The 21724-nt window shown below is 29.4% G+C and overlaps 1 protein-coding gene and 1 non-coding gene across 3 annotated transcripts in view; both read left to right on the top strand.

The window, feature by feature from the left end:
* Nucleotides 1–5089: 5089 nt before the first annotated feature.
* Trnaa-agc (transfer RNA alanine (anticodon AGC)) lies at nt 5090–5162 on the top strand. Its single transcript has one exon. It is a non-coding gene; the product is annotated as a tRNA-Ala (tRNA).
* Nucleotides 5163–8506: 3344 nt separating this feature from the next.
* The window catches only part of LOC129960076 (uncharacterized), a 40211-nt gene continuing 26993 nt past the window's right edge, over nt 8507–21724 (top strand). For both annotated transcript variants that reach the window (XM_056073166.1, XM_056073167.1), the window contains exon 1: nt 8507–11009. In XM_056073166.1, the coding sequence (XP_055929141.1) occupies nt 9072–11009 (1938 nt within the window). In that variant the 5' untranslated portion in view covers nt 8507–9071. The remainder of the gene's footprint in view (nt 11010–21724) is intronic.

Raw genomic sequence — 21724 nt, 5'->3', positions numbered from 1 at the left:
ACAACGCTCGATCTGGGAAAGGTAACTCCGCGAAAATTTCTAGGTTTTTAGACAGCTCTTGCATGACGTGGTTCAAAATTTGTGTTTTTGTTTCTTCTTCTACATTTGTTTAAATCTTTTGTTTGAAAATTAGTTAAACAAGTTTTTTGATCGAGTGCACATATCGAATGACAACTCGTTAAAAGGCCCTGTGCTTCGTAGTTATTCTTGCATTCAAAGTCAAAACTCATAAGGGAACTTGAGTGCTTGCATCGAAAGACCTTTCACAGCTTAAATGTTTTTTCTCGTATTAACTGTCAAAATGGGTATTTTAATTAATATAAATTTCAGGTAAGAGCAGTGAGCTGGAGTGTATTAGTTGGAGTTGCATCGAAGATATAATTGTGAGGGTGTCTAAGGGTTTTAATTAAAGTTTACAGTTCACTTTAGATATTTGTAGTTTAAATGATTTGAGTTATTGTGTTAGAGTGGCCTGATGGATTGAACGGCAGGACATTTCAGAGCATTTTTCAGGTCCTCAATTCCAATCTCGGAGCCGATGAATAGTTTTATAAATTTCTTCTTCCATTTTTATTTATTTTGAATATTATTCACCGTCTTAATTCTAAAGTTACTACGAATTATTCCACTGATTATACTTCCTAAAATAAAATTTTATATCCGTAAAATTATTACAAATTTAGCTCTTGCACATGCATAGAAATCACTCCAATTCATAGAATTGTACTTTTAGACAAGAAACACATCATATAGCAAGCTATGAAGGATTTAACCGAACTGAGAAGCCTATACCTCGCTGTAGCTCGAAGGATGTGTGGCCTGATGTATTGATGAGGTGAGCGACAGGGTGTTACAGAACATTTCGTAGGTCTCCAGTTTCTATCTCGGAGCATGTGAATCGTTATATGTATATTTTTTCTTTTTTTATTTATTTTGAATATTATTCACCAAAGTAACTTCAAAGTTACTACAGATTATTCCACTGATTAAACTTTCGAAAATAAAATTTCTCATAATATCAATAAATTAATACAATTTTTAGATGTCGATATCTTATTCATACGTAGAACTCACTCCAATTCATAGCATTGTACTTTATGGCAGAAAACCATCCTGTTTCAAACTATGAAAGGTTAATCGTATTGAGAAGCTTACATTTCCTGGCCGCTCGAAGGATGTGTGGCCTGAGGAATTGAGAAGCAGGACATTTCGGAGCATTTTGCTTCATTCAGTTCGAATGTCGGAGCTCATGAATCGTTATATGTTAATTTTTTATTTTGAATATTATGGTCGAAAGTAATTTCAAAGTTAATGCGAGTTATTCCAGCGGTTATACTTGATGAAATAAAATTTGATCTTAGAATATCAGTAAACTTTATACAATTTTTAGATGTCATTATCTTGCAAATGCGTAGAAATTTCTCCTTTTCATAGCATTCTAATTTTAGACCAGAAATCCATCGTGTTTCAAACTAAGAATAAGTATGGTATTTAGAAGCTAATAACTCCCTGTCACTCGCTGCATTTGGATCCTGTTGGATTGAGTTACAGAGCATTTTTCGGTACTTAATCTGGAATCTCGGAGCAAATGAATAGCTTTATATATTTTTTCTAGTTTCTTTTAATATTTATTTTAAATATTATTCTCTTAAGTAATTCTAAAGTTACTACGAATTATTCCACTGATAATGCTTTTGAAAATGCAATTTTATCTCAGAATATCAGTAAATTAATAAAAACATTTGACAGATCTTAATTTCGAATCTCGAATCAGTTGAGTATTTTGGTATATTTTTCTTCTTCTTTTAGAATATATTTTGAATATTTTTCTCCAGACTAATTCTAAAGTCACTATGTATTTTCCCACTGGTTGTACTTTCTAAAATAAAAATTTAGCTTAAAATATCGATAAACTTAATACAATTTTTTGATGTCAAATTCTTGCATATGCGTAGACATCACTGCTGTTCATAATACTGTGCTTTTAGATCAGAAACCCACCGAATTTCAAATTATGAATAATTTATCGTACTTACAAGCTTACACTTCCCTGTTGCTCGCCGATTTTAGTTTAATTATATTAACGTCCCGTTTTAAAGCAACACTAGGGCTATTTTGGAACGTACGTCGTAATTTTGGACCGCTGTCGCATAACAAGGACAACACCTGATCTGGCACCCCCTCTCCAAACTTCCACACCACACCAGCGCTGTTGTCATGTGTGTCATGATGGTGTGAGAGGCAGGGCATTTCAGAACATTTTCCAGGTCTTCAGTTCGAATCTCGTAGCCTATAAATAAAAATAAATATTCTCTTCTAACTTACTCTAAAGTTACTACGAATTATTCTACTGGGTATAATTTCTATAATCAAATTTTATCTCATATATCTAAAAAATTATAGCAAATTTTATATTTTGCACATGCGTAGAAATCGCTCCAATTCATAGAATTTTGCTTTTAGAAAAAAAAAAAATCGTATTTTTAATTATGAGTTGTCCATCGTGCTTAGAAACAGATACCTCTCTATCGGTCACAGGATTTTTGTCCTGATGGATTGAGGAACAGGACGTTTTAGAACATTTTGCAGATCTTGAGTTCGAATCTCGGAGCGTATGAATAGTTTTATATATTTCTTCTTTTTTTTTTATTTATTTTGATTATTATTTTTCTAAGTAATTCTAGAATTACTACGAATTATTCCATTGTTTACACTTCTCAAAATACATTTTATCTCAAAATATCTCTAAAATTATTAAAAATTTTATATGTTTGGACATGCGTAAATCGCTCCAATTCAATGAATCGTGCGTTTAGACCAGATACTTCTCTTCTAAGTAAGAAACTGTGAATGATTATAAGAAATTTGAATCTTGCGGCACCCTGAGGCTCGAAGGCTGTGTAAGCAACGTGTGGGGCATCCTACAGAACACTATAAGATGGTCTTAAATCTTTCAAATTCTTTAATTTATAAGACAAATTCATTAATTTTTGAGACCAAAGTAGACCTAAAACGACTTTAACCATCAAAGAATTAATTACATTTAATTGAAAAAATTCTAAAAAATAAAAGAAAATCGAATGGGTTATCATTCGCCAGCATGATCATTGACAAAATGAAAAATTCTTTAATCTATAAAGCAAATTCATTAATTTTTTTAGAAGAAAGCAGACTATAAATATCTTTAATTATCAAAGAATTTATTTGATTTCATTGATAAGAAAATCTAAAAATAAAGTGAAAACTGAAAGAATTATTATTCATCAACACGATCATTGAAAAAGTTAAAAATTAATTAAAAAAATAAAAGCATTTTAATTTCATTAATTTATAAGACAAATATAAAACCAAAAATGACTTTAGCTACCAAAGAAATTATTTGGTTTCATTGATAAAAAAATCTTTTAAAAAATAAATAAAATATTGAATGGGTATGATTATTGAAAAAATAAAAGGATTTTAATTTCATTAATTTATAGGATAAATTCAAAACCAAAAATGAGTTTATTTATCAAAGGAATAATTTGATTTCATTGATAGAAATCTCAAAAAATTAAAGGATTTAAATATCTTTAATTTATAAGACAAATACAAATCAGAGAACTATATTAGGTCTAAATTACCTAAATAAACACGAAAAAGGGTTTAAAAAAGCAATTGTAGAATGAATAGATGAAAATTGGAAGAATTTGAGAGTTTTTCAACCAGAAAGAAGTAAATAATAATAATAATAACTGAAGAAGAAATAAAAGAACTCAATACATTTTCTGACTTGCTAATAGTTAAATATAATCGAAAAAAGATCGTGTAGAAGGAAATGAAGCACATTTGCTTAAAATTTATTGTCGAAATTCTTTGTTAGGTCTTTTACTTAAAATATAAGTAACTTAGACCTAATATAGTTCTTTGATTTGTATTGATTGTACTCTAAAATTCTTCCAATTTTCATCTATTCATTCTACAATTTCTTTTTTTAAACCCTTTTTCGTGTTTATTTAGGTAATTTAGACCTAATATAGTTCTTTGATTTGTATCTGTCTTATAAATTAAAGATATTGAAATCCTTTAATTTTATTAGATTCTATCAATGAAATCAAATTATTTTTTATAAATAAAGTCATATTTTGGCTTTGAATTTGTCCTATAAATTAATGAAATTAAAATCCTTTATTTTTCAATGATCATACCCATTCAATATTTTATTAACTATTAAACAAACCATAAAAATTGCAACCATTAAAATAATCATTAAAAATAAATAATAATGCAATTATTATTTATTTTTAATGGTTTTTATATCAATGAAATCAAATAAATTCTTTGATAATTAAACTCATTTTTGAGTTTATTTTTGTATTTGTCTTATAAATTGATAAAACTAAAATACTTTAATTTTTTTAATTCATTTTTAACTTTTTCAATGATTGTGTTGATGAATAATAATTCTTTCAGTTTCATTTTATTTTTAGATTTTCTTATCAAAGAAATCAAATAAATTCTTTGAAAATTAAAGATATTTATAGTATGCTTCTGTCTAAAAATAATAATAATAATAATAATGAATTTGCTTTACATACTAAAGAATTCTTCACTTTTTCAATGATCATCTGGCGAATGATAAACCATTCAATTTTCTTTTATTTTTTAGAATTTTTTTAATGAAATGTAATTAATTCTTTGATAGTTAAAGTCGTTTTTGGTCTACTTTGGTCACAAAAATTGATGAATTTGTCTTATAAGTTAAAGAATTTGAAGGATTTAGGGAGACATTTTATACTGTCCTCTACAACGTATATTTGATTTAATTGTGCATAGCAACAATTAAATCAAATGTACGTTATATCAGATGTCATCGAATCACAATAAAAGTCGTATTTAAGGCTTCAATGATTTCTGTTCGCTCAATTTAAATGCAAACGAACTTTAATATGACTTTAGAATTTCCGAAGTAGAATGGTAATGGAAACCATTTGCAACTCATTATTGACACACCTGCGCCTCAGGTGAGAAAACTATAAGCAAGCGCATTTCACTTGTCAAATTGGGTCAATACCTGGATCTGATTACATGGTAGGGTAGTAGAACCGAAGGGGGCGTAGCTCAGATGGTAGAGCGCTCGCTTAGCATGCGAGAGGTACCGGGATCGATACCCGGCGCCTCCATTTTTAAATTCACTTTGAATTATGCTGAGATTGGATCAATAAGATATTCCAATTTCGATGTATTGATGTGCACTTTCAAAAACTTACGAATTTGCATTTTGAGCAATTCTTATACGTGTCAGTGGCATGGATTGTTCACCTACCTTTACCCTTTTCTCCTAGTGAGAAAACTATTTGTACGCTTGTTTATGCAGTCAAAAGTATTAGTAACTGTTTTGGGATACGTATCATGAAGAGACTTGCGAAGGAGAAGTATCTCAGATGGTAGAGCGCTCGTTTAGCATGCGAGGGGTACCGGCACCGATACTTGGAACTTCCAATTTTAATTCTGAATTTTAGAATTCCGTGCGAGTTTTTAGCTCGAGGGGAAATAATGCTGTGAAGGTTTTTACTTTTTAAATGAAATTCAGAAAAATGTTATATACATTTTTAGAATTTTTAGGATTAGGATTTTTTTTTTTTTTTGTGTGTGTGTGTGTGTGTGTGTGTGTGTGTGTGTGTGTAAATTGGAAAATGTTAACAGCGCAAAGATTCACTCAAAACATTTTAATAAGTTTGAATTCTTAAATTATATTTTTATCAGAGTAATAAAAATTTTATCTTTAGCTATCCTTCTAATTTAATTCATAATCTTTGATATTTTTCAGTATATTTCGTTATTTGCTTATAATGCGATCTACCGGACTGTATAATCTATTAAGGGAACACATGAAATTTCTTTTAATTGTTGCTAAGAGTCAGAGTTTGCAGTATTTTTAAAAAAATAAAAGTTATTTGAAAAATATTAAAAGGAAACATGATGAAAATGAATATTTAAATCAAAGAATGTTGCTAATAGAATAAGAAAAATGTACAGAAGAACGAAATGAATGCTGCTTTAATATTCTGTAAAATTTTGCAAAGGTTGCTATTTCTTAAATAATTGAGAGTTAAATATAACATATGTATGTATAGGAGCAATTGAGCTCCAATTGTAAAGAAATACATTTTATTTATGTCATCTTCTGACGCAAATTTCAAAATATAACATTTTTTTAACAAATAAATCCAGTCTTGTTAAACACATTCAACCAATGCACTCACAACTAACCTCACGGAAACATGAATGAATAAAGGACCGTTTTTTTAATCGATTAAAACGTAGACGGAAAAGAAGTGGGTTTTACCATTTATGATTGGAACGACATAAAAAGAAGGAAATAACTGGGAAGAAAAAGCATTCCACCCAGAGAAAAAATGGAGCATATTTACTCAACAAGTAAATTTGTAGGCTTTGATGAACTTTTCTTTTGGTATATGTATCCTAATTTTTACATAAGAATATTTTCAGGTACGATTTTCATTGCTGAAAAAGAAAAGGGAAGATAAATTTTGTTTACATTTATTTATGGGTTAATTGGTTGAGTACTCTATAACTTTGATTGAAAAACTTCTTCGAACAGCACCATCTTAATTTATATATTTCAGGAAACATAATTATGTTTAGACTACACAATAATTTTTAACAGTCTGAGTATTATAAATAAATATATTAGCATTTTTTAAAAATCCGAATTACCTTTAAAAATTCAAGATAGATACTTTAAAATATATTTGACTATTTAAAAAAAAAAGGCAGTGTTCTTTGTCTTCCTTTGAACAGTCAAACTAATATTCAAACTATACAAGTGATGTTGAAATTTCATTTGAAAAATTTACAAATGTTCATGGTTCCAAGTTTAACCATCGGTAATAAAATCATGAAAAAAGTATAGATAATAAAATATGATGTATTAAAAGTCGTAATTCATCAATATCATTATTCCTCCTTCTAATCAAAAATTCTTTTAGATTAAAGACGACAAACTTTTGCATTATCTAATTTAAAATAAAATATTTTTGAAGAGAAATCAAAAAATAGTTTATGTTATAATAGGTTCATATGAAATTCAAAGAAAATATTTATTCAACTTCAATTTTTGAGAGCTATTAAGTTTCATTTTTCACAAAGAGCAAATTGTTAAAAAAATAAAATAAAAAAAATACAGTCTCTTTAAAAGTATGCCTTATCACTGTTTAAAAATATTTCAAAAGCTATAGCAAATATGAACATTGTATTGATATATTAGCATCTAATCTTTGATATTGTGTGAAAAAACGTCCCTTTTTATTCGTAATCATATTTATTAATTAATGTCACCAGTTTGATAATGTATTTTTATGGAGTAAAAATATCTTTGATAAATAAATATATATTAGATTCCTAGATAACCTAAAAGACTTATTTACCATTGGAAGTGCTATTTCTCAAAATCTTATGATTCTCAAAAGTTTATGACAGTTCCATAAAAATTTGTAAAAATGCTCATTTCATACCCGAAATTGATGTAGTGAAAATAGGTGTACAGGGGGGGGGGGAAGAAGGCAATTGCGTTAATATCTTATTTTGAAAGATAAATATTATTTAATAGTTATTATTGCATACAATATTGTTAGAGTTTTTACATGTAAATTTTTAGCACAAACCTTTGAGGTATTTAAGAATTTTTTTTATGAATAATTGGTTAAAAGCTCGCCTTGTTTCGGACTATCATTACTTTCGCCTAATTTTCATTTAAATTGAATGGATTCCCTTCACTCACGATATGCACAGACGTACTGCCCTCTAGTGAGAAAATTAAAAACTATAAATAACTGCAAATTTTAGTGCAATTTTAAAATAAAATTTTTTAGGAGCTTCATTTTCATTTTCAGGTCATTAAAATGACTCTTTTTAGAGAAATAAAAGCATTTGAAATACATATATTATATTAGCTTACCTAATTCCATTTCCTTACATTACATGATGTTTATTAAGAACTGTATCAGCAAACTCATTTCTCTATTACATAAAATTTTGGGGTAAAAAAAATTTCCACCAATTTGACAATATAATTTTCATCTTTAAAAATTTTTTTCAATGAATTTAAACCAAGCTCTCTAATAAAAAAATTAATTACTTCAATAACAATATGCAATATTTTTTATGGTCTCTGAGAAATGTCATCAGAATGTTTTTATATTGAAGTAAATTGCTTAGACATTTTCTCTGATTCGTTTGTCACAAGATCTAAGGAAAATAATTCAAAGGAATTAATAAAGACTATTTTTATGAATTAAAATAATTCTGAAAATTTATTTTAGGGGAGAATAGTTCGCTTTATTTCGAAAAAATATTTATTATACGGTTGTTAAAGTGGGAAAAAAAAAGTAAATGTAATTTCTTTTAATAACTTTCTGCTGTCATAGATGGCAGTGCAAGCAGGTCTTTCCCACTAAGTGTTAGTGACGTCATGATCAACATGTCAGCTTGAGCGTTCCCGTGGTTGAGGAAGGGAGCTACAATTTATTTAAAAAAATTATCATAACAAGTTTCTAATCCTTTCAGAACCACGTGCTTCTCATGATTTGAAACTCGGCGCCTTTCACAGCGGCTGAACAACTGTTTTTCTGGTGCTGCCTGTTTCTATTCGGCATTTGGTTATGAAAATGTACTCTATCCAAATTTAGTTAAAAAGCTGACTCCGGCGACCACTCAATTCGGAAGTTGAGTTATTCAAGCTCTACTATTCACCGTACGAATGAGTTCATTCTCTGATTTCCTAAGCGCGCACGCACATTTGATGGATAGTTGCTTTTCGAAAACTGCAACAACGGCGTTCGGTTTTCACTTCCTTAGGCTTAATGGTAAGTCTAATATTTTGATACTGTTATGAGTGTCACTTGTTAGCTATTAGCGAAAATATTGTGCTCATGCTGTGGCGTACTTTATTACTTGTGTGTGAATGATAGAAGTAAATGAATAATTAACTTTGTGAGAATTATTTTAAGACCCTCCGTTTGTCAACAAAAGGAAATATTATTCCAACAGGAAAAGGATATTGAATAGCCATGTATGCAGGCGTTAACTCGACATTCGAAATAACGGGTAGTGTTGTAGCACCGGATAGTGATTGCTTACCTGATATTCCGGAATGGAAAAAAATTTTAATAATGAAGAAACGTGCAGGATTTGTTGGAACTGGTGTGGATGAGTTTACTCGTCGTAACCTAGATTCGTCAGCTAGTAATGTAAACAATGCGTCTAGAAGCGGTGCTTGTAGTAACAACACACGTGATAATTTAGCCGCGGGCGGCAGTAACAAGTTTGGTAGGCCAGCAAAAGTAGTAGAGCAAGATTTCCGAGAGACTGCTCCTCTTAAAACTGTCACTATTGGCAATATCAACATTGAACTAAGAAGTGTTAAGTCAGCACCTGAAAATCAGTTCTCATTTTCTGAAATTTCTAAATCTGAAAGGAGCTCGAATGGTGATTTTTTATCTCACGATTTTGATAATGGGGACTGTCAAGATCTCCAGTATGGCCCCGGTATCGTTGATCGCTTACGTGCTCGTTTTCTTAACATGGGACTCAAACAACAAATCGAACCTGTAGTACGGCGATTTTCAAGTTTGGAAAATTTACCCGTTAGCAATGCAGGACCATACAGAGTTAATGTTCGTGGATTTCGGCAAAACGGTTTCAAACCTGGTACAGGTAATGTGAAAAAAGCTCAAAGTATGGAAACTTTGATTTGCACTACTCCCGAGCAGCAGATATTTACGTCGAACCGACGACTTAATGCTCGGCACGTTGCAGGTGTCAAGGGAAAAATTTTGAAAAATATCTCTCCGATTTCAGTGTTGACAAATGAAAATGATGAGCCTGAAGAGAAAACACCGTCGCCAGCCGTTTCGCCAAGGTCGTTTTCTAAGTCATTTCGGCGGTGGGATTACAATCGAAGTGTTTCTGCGCCAAATATCAACGAAGACGAGCTTCCCAAGCCTGATACGGTGAAGCACGTTAAAAAAATCTTCGAATCGCCGTCGCCCGTTGTGAACTGTTCTGAGAAGCCATTGAGCCAAAGTGGCGGTGCGCGCTTCCGTAAAATTCCAGGTAGCACGACCACATCTACCTCAGTTTGCAATAACGGTGCCATTCGACCATCGGTCAAGAAACACGACGTTGTGTTAGACGAGGACTGCCTAGATGCCATACCAAGTGCCAAAGAATTGCTTGACGTAAACACTGAGGAAAAGGAGTTATCCTTCTCACCTGAGCGGGAAGTGGGGAAGTGCAATGATTACCAGGGAAGTAGGAGCCCGGTATTGGATGACAATTTATCAGCTAATAGCTCACGTGACACGCTTCTTACGCAAGCAAGTATATTATCTTCGAAAAGTAGTCACCAGATTTTGATTGACACTCCTCAGTTAGACGAGAGTTTTGAGAGAAAGGGAGACGCAGAGTTATTTCTTGGGGTCACACCCGAGCAGTTACCTCCACTGGAGGGTGATAAACATACCGAACTATTGTCTCGAGGTAGTCCAGTCAGCCAAGTGGAACTTTTTCAACAAGACGAAGATCAACCAACAGGTGTCAGTAGCCCAGAAGACGAGGGGATGGTGGTTGTAAGCAGTGAATCCTTACCGAAGAAGGGAGGATCCACCTGGCAGAAAGCCCCACCGGCTACCACTTCAATTGTGTTCGATTTCCGAGGGAAGGATGTGAAGCCAAATATTTCTTTGAATCCAGCCCCGTTCGGCTGTAGGCCGGCGAAGGTAACCAAGAATTCCAAACGCTCCGGTTCTCCTCCTCGAACAGGAATTAACAGGGCGGATCCCAAGAACTACATCGTTGACGAAGAGCTCCAGAATGGGGCTGAGGATGAGGAGGATTGGGATGAAATGGACATTGGGGCTGATCTTCCGGCAGTGTCTGGCATTGTGTTTTCTGGAGAAAATGTCAAAGTTGGCAGGGGAGCATTGCTAGAGAAGAGGAACAAAAAGGTAAGGGCTTTTCATATTTAGTGAAAGAATTTTTGTTTTTTAAATAGCAGTAACTAGCAAAGGTTGTTTTAATCTAAGACAAAGTTTATCAACTTCTTATATTAACTAATTAACCTAACATGCAACTTTTCTATTCCTATTCAAGTTAAAAAAATTTTTAACGAATTGAGTCATATTTAAAAAAATTGTCTCATTGTTTATGCTATTTTTTTTTTTTTTTTTTTTTGTGTGTGTGTGTGTGTGTGTACTGATTTTATGGATGGGGGTGATATCTGTGAATTGATATTATTTGTTTTACAGTTAAATAATTGCATTCAATCATTTATTTATAAATGTTTGACTTTAACCATGAATAAGTAATTTGGCATAACAATTAGTAAAAATAGAATCTTCATTTTAAAATAAAGTAATTGTCAATAATAAATTTTATTTTGGGAATATATATACTTAGATATGGTAAATACCTTTTTTTTCAATTATTTATTCATTTATTTGTAAAAAAAAATGATTCCTTAAGGGCTAGTTTATAAATTCCTCATTTTTAAAATTTTAACTTATGAATTATTATTTATATTAGATAATTAGATAATTCTTTTGATGTAACAACTTATAAATTATCTAATTTATTACATAAAAATGACAGTTTTCAGGCAGGAACCATTTTTTCAATTTTTTTTTTATTTATACACTATAATTTTCAGGTATTTTCTTCTTTGAATAATCTGTGTGTTATATTAAATATGATTTGTATTTTATGACTCTTAAATTAAAATATTACATTAAATGTTTGCACATGTTTTTAATATTTCTAACTCAAAACCTAAACTCCATAAGAAATCTAAAATACACAATGCTTTTATGCAAACAAGAATTGTGTTAAATTCATAGTGCAGCTCAAATTTTAAAGTATAAAATAATTCAATTATTCTAACGTGAGAATTAATTTTAAGGGAGATTAGTTTTTGTCATAAAATAGGTCTATTTTTTTAAATCATTTTTTTTTTGTATGTATGTGGTGGGTGATAATACACTGATAAAAGTATGAGTTTACATGATTTATGAAAGCTATTATCTGTTTTTATCTTAAACATTTTTTATATGCACTGTGGCAGAAGTTTGATGTTTCATTTTCATGCATTATGGTAAATTGGGGTTTTAAAATTAGTTTGGTGTCATTCATGATTTCAAGAAAAATTTTATATTGAAATAAATTGTCTATTCATGTTTCTTAATCATACAATCAAAACTGTGAAAGCTAAATTTTTTTAATATTTTGAGTTATTAAACTAGAATAATATTTTGAATTTAAACTAAGAATTTAAAATATTTTAAATGCTGCAAATTTATATGTAGCATTTAAATTCCCAAAATAATTTTTTTGAAGTATTATTTACTTGTATTGATATGAGCTAGTTGCTACTGTTTGTTTGCTGTTGATGATAATTATCTTTAGATGAAAATTTTTGAATTGTAAATTACGTATATATTTTTGTCCACTGTTTGAATTTGTATCATTTAGGTACTATTTTTTTTAGTTCAGGTTCCTCATTTTGGTATACGTACAAGTTTCATCTGTTAACCATTACAACCTTGATTTATTTTATTTATTTGTAAAAATAATATGAAACATTTTATTAATTAAATAATTGTTGGAAAAATTATATATTTGAATTTCAATTTGATAGCATTTTACATCTGGTCTTCTAGCTTTAATGTTCTAACAGTGAAACTACTTTCCTTGTCATTAAATGATAAATATTTTATTGTTCAAATTGTCATGATAGGATTAAAATCTAATTTTTCTGGTGAATTAATTTTTTTGGTGTTAAATTTACATTTTCAAATTAATATTCATCTCAAATAACTATCATTTTTAAATTTCATAAGTTTATAATAAATATCAAATTTTTTAGTGAATTTATGTATGATAATTGTAGTGAATATTTTGGCAGTATGACTATATTCTTATGTACTGTATTCAATTGTATGTGAATTCTGTTCAGTATGAAGACTTGCACACAAGGCTTCAGATTACAAATCATGTTTGAATTTCAAGTTTTATTGTTTAAATAAAATGTAAAAATCCTGAATAACATATAAAATAAGAATTTCATTTAGTTTAAATTCAATATTTTGAATATAAAAATTAGCCTAGATTAGAAATATAATAGCTTGTTTGTATACTAATTTAATTCTCTTAGTTGTCAGTTTTGAAATCTTTAACTGTGGTGTCTAAATGCGATTCAAACATTGAGTTAATCTATTTTTAAACTTTTATTCTATAATTAAATCATTCAAAGATGTTGAAATTGGATACAAAAATGACTTGTAATCCTTAAATATTTCTACAATCTTTACTCTTATTTGAGTCAGTATATCATATTTTCAAAATCAAAGATGTTACTTGTTAAATAGTAGAAAAAGCAACACAGTGAAGGGGCTCAGCATTTTATGAAAGATGCATAATAAATAAAAATAATTCTTTTATTGTTTAAGAATTCTTATTTAAAGAATTCTTTAAAAATAATTATAGATTGTAAAATTTATGTTATATTCAGAGATATGGATAACCAGTTCACTAAACTGCATAGTTTTTTGTTGTTGCATATTCAGAATTTTATTTGCTCTTTCATAATTTTGTAATAATTGCTGTAAATGCCATTTCTTGTACTCAGTTTGATTATATGTAGAGGGCTTTTCTTCAGAAATATAGGAATTCTTGTCTCCCCTAAATAGTAAATATATGTTTTTAATATCAAGAAATTGTTTGTTGCAATATTTACTTTTATAATAGAAATCTATTCATAACTTGGGGGAAAAAGAATTTTATTTATACTTCTAGATTCTTCAGTTTTGATTAGCATCTTGAGTACTGTCTTGCAATATCTTATGAAAGTTTTAGAATATGGATAATATTTAATAGACATTTATAATACATAATTATTTAAATATTTAAAAATAAAGTTATATATATATATAATATTTACTTAAATATTAGTTTTTTCTGTAAATAAATATCTTTGCCTTTAGATATGCTACTTTCGAGTTAAAAATGTATTTTACTTATATGTTCAATATAATGCAATATCATTTAAGAAAAAAAAATGATAAATAATTACTTTAAATAATGTATCAGTTTCACAGTGAATGTTTCACTTTTCATTTCATAAAAATTCAATTTCGTATGTCAATTTTATATAGGATGTAAAAGAAGGAAAGAAAAAAGATTAAAAATGGTGGAAGATTAATGAAAAAGGTTAGGTAGGGTTAGCGAAGGTAGAATGAAAATAGGTTAGAAGTTGATAAATTCTTTCTGTGCAATCAATTTGTTTAGTGAGCTATATAGTACGCTGTAAGGCTTATTTAAATAAATTGCAATTAAACATATATTTATAAAGATCTGAAATTTTATGATTTTTTTAAAAATTTTATAGTGTGATGGCTACTAATATTGTGTACCTGATAGTTAAATAAACTTAACTATATTTTATTTCCTAAAAAATGCATAAAATTTTCCCTCATTTTTTTTATTAGAGTTCATTTGTTTAAATTTTGTGCTTGGGTGTTTGTTCTTGAGCACCCTCAGGTGCATTATTTTGACTTCTTAGGGTTTTGGTAGTTTTAGAATATAAGTTCTCTGGAATAGTAAGTTAGATTTATTTTTCAGAAAAAAATCAACTTATATAAGTAACTTTTTTACTTAAAGAAGCAATTAAATGAGTATATATGTTCTGTTAATGATGTATCTAATTTCTTTTCCATGCGAAAAGGGTTAATTATCATGAACTTTTTCAGTTTATCATATTAAATTCAAATGTTAATTAACTAATTTTACATTTTCTATATCTATTGTACATAACTAATTTTACATTTTTTATACATTTTCTATGTCATGGATCTATATCTATTTGTAGAATTGCTATTCTTAAGTTAAATATCCATATTTTCTTAAGTTCATATGTTTTTGTATTATAATTATTGGAAAACAAGAACTTTTTAAATTTTCTCTATAATTATATAGTTACATGTAGAAATCATGAAAAGAAATTCAGGGTATACACGAAGTCTTTAACCAAACAGAATTATTTTGAATGGAATATTATTTCTTCCTTATCTTTTCTCTGTAACCTTTATCTGATGTTTATTTAATGGCAATTGCTTGCCTGTTACCTAAAAATTTATGAAATTATAATAAAAATTTCTTACCATATTCTTACCGAAAATTAATGTGAAGAAATTGATTCATAAAATATTCAAACAATATGTGGCATTTTTGCGAAATTTTATATCAATTTTTTTTTAACTTATGACCCAGAACAGTTTTTTAGCAAATTCAGTTTGGAAGCCACTAATAAAGTTAAACAAATGGTTAAATTAAGATAATATATTTTTTTGCCTACATAAACATTTTATAAATGTTTAAATATACAAACATTTTTAGATTGCACTTGATTATTTTTTAAATACTCTGTAACATTAGATCAATTTATAAGGTTTATCACTTTATTTCAAATTCAATTTTTTTCATTCTTTTTATATTCAATTTGTTGATGCATCTATTAATTGTTCTTGTTTATGTTCAATCAATGCAAAATGCTACTAAATCATTTTAATCTAATTCAGAATTCTTGCCTTCCTGACTCTTGCTGTCTCTAGATTTTTATCGTTATTCCCATTCATAACTATTCCATGTGTTAGTAGTTGTACTTAAATGCGGATATTGCGCAATCAGGAATCGTGACAAATAAAGATTTTCTTTTTCACTAAATTGGCAAAATAAAAAAAATAAAAATCTAAAACAAATGAATATTGATTAAGTTAATGTATAGAAATGTGAAACTAAATTGTCCACTTTAAGGCCCTCTTTTAATATGTATACTCCCTTGCGCTGTAATGTGCTTCTTAAATCTACATTGTCCATTATTCGTTTAGTTTTTAAATCCTAATTGCATTTCACTTTATGAAGTCTGAAGATTAGACATGTTTTTTTCTTCTTTATTTAAAGGGATATCATAACACTGAATCTTGTTTCTTTCTGACTAGACATTTTACACATAACATTTAGAAAGGTTAATCTTGTAAAACCTATATTTTCAGCTGTTCAGTATCATCAGAAGTTGAATTATGGATGTCGCACTCTAGAAAATTAAGACATTTGTTTATAATTACACTTATTAAAGTTGAAAAAAGTTGCTAGATATGAAGAAGTTTTCAGGTGTTGTATCTTCTGCTTGATTTTAGTACCTATTATTGATTTTTCATTCCTAGATGAAAAAAATTATACTGAACTTTCCTTTCTGAAATGAGAATAACTTTAAGATATATTCAACATCAACATTAGTAATAGCATCAAATATTACAAATCATTTTTGAAAACTATCTCTTTATCATTAGTAGAAAGTTCTTTTTCTATTGTACATCATAGGGTTGGTTTTGTGTTATTAAATTGATGGTAAGTACTGTGAAATATAATATTTATTTCCCTTTTGTGCAAGAAATATCAGTCAGCATTTTTCTTGAAAAGTTACAATCATTTTTATGTAAAAAATTTTTTTTCTTATGTGTCTGTAGACAATTTGCTCTTATCTGAATAAAATTTGAGATTTAATCAAGAATTGGCCAGATTTCTCTGTATATTGCTGAGAATTGAGATTGTTAATTAGAGTTAAGCACAGAAATTTTTAAATTATTCTCAAAAATACAGATTTTGTTTCTTCAAAATTTAGAAACTGCATTTCAAGTTGCAGTCATAATTTTTTAATGATTCTGCAACTTTTTAAACATTAACAGCAATATTTATTGCTTTGTTCCCCCCCCCCCTCCTTTTTGAAGTGGATATTTATAACATAATTCAATGAATATTTACAGAGATGTATGTTTTGAGTAATACATAATTGTTAATGCTATGCATGTATCATAAATCAAGTAATCATTATTTTGTTCATAGCTAATCTTTAACGGAAGTCTTAAACAATATATTTTTTAAAAAGCATATTTATTTTTCAGACTGGCATTTGAAGAATTTAATATTCTAAGCAATGCTTCTCTAACCCCCCCCCCCCTTAGTAAATATGTTAGTCACTGCGGGTATTAATTGTATTTTGTCTCAATTTTAAATACAAGAAATAAATAATAAATAATTATTCTACTGAAAATCCGAGATTCTCATCTTTGATTCCAGTGTCACACCAGACTTCAGACTTACTCTGAGAGCTAGCTCATGTTAGAAACATCACCTGATCCTTATGTTACCTGGAAAAGTAAAACTTTTCGACCCTTAAATTACAAAGAAAGAGATATATATTGTAAGCAAAGCTTTAGAAGCGTATTTAGTTGAGCGGCGATTTACGCTTGCCTGAATCTGTAACGTGGGTTTTATTTCTGAATTCTTATGTTTGTAATGTGTACGTTTTGGTGTTATGTCTGATAAGTGCCTGAAGATTATTAATAACTATCTCTAGCAATATAATTCCTATGTAGGCGCAAACAATGTACAAATGTCTTCTTCCAATGTACATTTTGAGATTATTTTTTTAATGTATAAAAGCTGTATATTGTCCAAAGAATTTTAAAATAATCTGCAATCCTTACCCCACCCCCACCCATACTTAGCCAAGCATCTTTTCTGCAGAATGATATGCAACATTCCCTTCGTTTGCCCTTTACGATTTCTTTTCTAAGCTGAAAATCTCCCTTATTGGCTTGTGTATTAACGCCAATTTATATTAGTGGCGTTAATATACAAGCCTTATGACTTGTTCGTTTTTTTAACTTTATAAATAGTGCTTTATCAACCTGTTTTTCGCTATTACCGAGGAAAAACTAGTTACTTATTATTTTAGTGCAAGGAAAGAAATCTTCTGGATATGTTAAATAAGTGTAACAAATGTATTTGCTTAATTATAATGCGAATTTTTAGCAATAATGTTTAGTATTATTTCCTTGCTGTTAATTCCAGCATTTCAAGTTTATAAAATTATTTCTCTTACTTTAAGGCCGGATACATTATAGTTATCTGTAAATATTTCAGTTATTTAAAAATTTGCTTGTTAAGTTGCATATTTTGTTATTGTTACATAGTGCAGTTTTCATTTCGATTATAATAAATAAATCCTTCAGCAATTACAGATCCTCCTTCCCTCCCCCCCCCCCTCAAAAAAATTAATATGTTTATAGTTTTTCCCTAAATATTGCGTATGTCATTACAGAATATAATATATAATCTGAGAACCGGTATGTCTTGTTTATATTTCGTTTATTTCATCTTACATTCTCTTATATTTATTTGATTTCTGCATTTGTAATAAAATGTTAAATGTTCGTTTAATATTTCGATTATTTAAGAAATTCTTTATGGATATTTTTTATGATACGTATATAACAGCTTTCATTTTATTTTATGAATTAATTGATGCTCAATCTTTAATTAAAAATATCTTATGATGATTAGTACTTTTCTGTTAGAGAATCTAATTCGTTTTTATAATGCGTATATTTTTTGCTTGTGGCAAATTTTATTAAAAAATTTGTTACCTTTTAGTCTGAAAGAATTTTTCTAAATGAATTAAACAGTTGGAGGTTTAATAAAAGGGCATTGAATGAAATAGCAGTTAGCTAGATTCATAGAAACATTGGCGTAACTGAACTTCTGGCAAATGTTTAGGGTGAAGTTCACTTTGCAGTCGCAGAAGGGCGGATAGTAGCTGTGTGTAATTCCTTTGTGTCTTTTTATTTAGAGACATGATTTTGATATTTTGGCTATTTCAAAAATTATCTATCTATTATAATTGTACGTTTTTAAGATTTTATTGTGTTGGAATTTCACTGCATTTCTATTCATTCAACTACAGGTCTAAAGTTTTAGTTTTAAGTTAGTTTAGTTTTAGTCCCGTTGTTAAAGCAACACTAGGGCTATTTCGAGACGGGCCTTGTAATTTTGAACCGCAGTCAGATGACGAGGACGACACCTGACATGACACCCCCTCTCCAAACTTACACACCACACCAGTGGGAGGACGTTTGGCCCTGACGAATTTAACGTGCACTAGACCTGCTTATACGGCGGTTCTTCGGAGGAATCGGGTCTCGAACGTGAAACCCTCCGGGTCCGAAGCAGAGACCTTACCACCATGCCAACGTGACTCCCTATAGGGCGAGAGAATAGTGTGCGCGTGACGGTCTTAGAGATTAAAATAAATTCTGTTGCACAAGATTGAAGGCTTAAAAAAATTCTGAAAACAAAAATGGGGACTTTTTGTTAAAAAGAAAAAAAAAATCCCAAACCATCTGATTTGACCGAAGTGAAACAAATTACATAAAATAATTAGTAGATATGACAGTTCCCCATAGAAGCTCATATTTCAGTGTTTTTGGAATTGACTCTCACCATTCTTGGGATCGATACGAATCTGCGTTATTTATTTATTATTATTATTATTTTTGTTTAACGTGTGTGCGTGTGAAAATAATTAGTAGTTGATGATTTCAGCACGAAGCCTGATCAAAAACTATTAGGAATAAGTGTTACGGTGTAGGAAAAAAAAAAAAAAAACGATGCTAACACTTTTTCTTACTGTCCTCGTCCTCAGCGTAAATAGTCGGATATCGTGATGTCACTTTTCTCTTTCTTCATCAGTCCTTCCTCTCAATCAATTCAGAAAGCCAGCTTCACAGGAATCATCTTGAAAGTTCAAACTTCAGCATGCTCCCCCCCTCCCTTTCAATTGGAAAATGTAGTAACGTTTTCAATAATACTATTTAAGAGAATAAGAGTGGAGCTAAATTTTATTTTTCTTGACATACTCATTTTCTCCTACATAATTTTTTCAAATAAATAAATAAGAAACGAAAGTTTAAATATGTAGTGCTAGCAAAATATTTTTGTTGGTACTCATTTTAAACAGAAAAAGCCCGCCTAATTCACTTTTTCCCATCTAGTAGCCAACTCCAACTCTCAAAAATGGGAAAACTTGGAGCAATCGAACAGTATTCTTACTAAAGCCATTAAAACACTAAAACTTTAGCCATAGTTTTTTACCGATTTAAAATCCCCGGCCATTAGCCTGTGCTCATATTGCTGAGATACAATTTTTTTTAACCCGCTAAAAATGGGGAAGCGTATAGCAAAATGTCGGAGATTTTCGAGACATCATTTGAAATATCATAAATATACTACCTGTGTGTGTGTGTGTGGGGGGGGGTTCTTATGCATTTTTTTTTCGAAAAAATTTTTAGTTATTAATTGTGAAATCGATATATATTTTATATTAATGTTTCCATAGTGGCATTGATAAGTTTGTCTTTTATTGGAGTCGTAAGCGAATGCTTAAGGTTAATGATCAGGGTTTAAAAAGAACAAGAAAAAAAAAAATCAAGATCACGTGTCACTTTATTATAACATTTCTAAAACGTGCTTACAATCTGTCACAATTGTGATTATTAGTGGACGCATTGCTGAATTATTGTTTTTCAGACCAAGACCAAGAAAAAAAATCAAGATCACGTGTCACTTTTTTATTATAACATTTCTAAAACGTGCTTACAATCTGTCACAATTGTGATTAATAGTGGACGCATTGCTGAATTATTGTTTTTCAATATTTTCATGTAAAAAATCTTTAACTTTTATATTCATTCCTTTTTTGTTGTAATAAGATAACATATGAATTCTACAGTAATTAATCAAAAATATCGAATATATATAGATATATATTATTTATACATTTCAACGTGTGGTCAGTAATTATTCAAGTTCGGTTTGCACGGATTATCAAGTAGATCGTATACTGCTCGAAGAAAACTTCAGACGTATTTTAATGCGTTTCTTTCCCCCTTCAAGGTACATTTTGATAGTTCGAAGAATAGTCTACACAATGAATTCCGACAAAGCGGTTTTACAGTCATTTATAGATGACATAGGAACTGGCGCCTTACGGAGTCCTTTAGGCGTAGGACATTGTGCGGACACATGTTGAGGGGTCGTTCTTTGGAGAGAGAGGAGTATTGGATGTTTTTCTTACCCGCATAGGCCATAATGGCTTTATGTTGACTTAGAATGAAATTGTATTTTGCTTCAAGTAGTATTTCTTTGGAATAGTTGGTTTAGTCGAAATGTTGTTAAATTCCATTGAGTTTTTATTCAAAATAGATTTTTACACTCATTTGTGATTAAATATCGCATTGAAGCATTAGATGGTGACAAACTGCTATTCATATGTAGTTAAACATATTTCTTTAATCGACACTTTTCTTTTCTTAGTTCAACTATTTTTATGATATTAACTCACACTTTTTACTTTAATCTCTGACAACAATTTTTTTCATCGCAAAAAATGAGCTGATGCAATTTAAAAAATCGAAACAACCTAAATTTCAAGGAATATATAAAAAATATATTGTTATATTGTTTCTGTCTTCAGATTTAAATCCATTCTTTCACTTTATAGTAATTTCATTTAATATTGCGTTGATGAAAAGAAACTTTCTGATTTTTGAGGATATGTAATACATGGGTGAGTGTGTTCATTTTTTAAATGTGTTAATTTTTTAAAAACTTCCGTAATGAACTGAAGAAAATTTCTTTTAAATTCGTAAAAATACCAGTTAGAAAATTTATTTTTAAAATTGTTTTTATTTGGAAAGTTATTTATATTAACTACATACATTAATGAACCTCAAAGTTGATGAAAAAAAGAGTAAAATAAACCCAATTAAAT

This window comes from Argiope bruennichi, chromosome X2, assembly GCF_947563725.1.
Source record: "Argiope bruennichi chromosome X2, qqArgBrue1.1, whole genome shotgun sequence".
In the NCBI taxonomy this organism is placed as follows: domain Eukaryota; kingdom Metazoa; phylum Arthropoda; class Arachnida; order Araneae; family Araneidae; genus Argiope; species Argiope bruennichi.
This window is presented reverse-complemented; position numbering and strand designations above follow the sequence as displayed.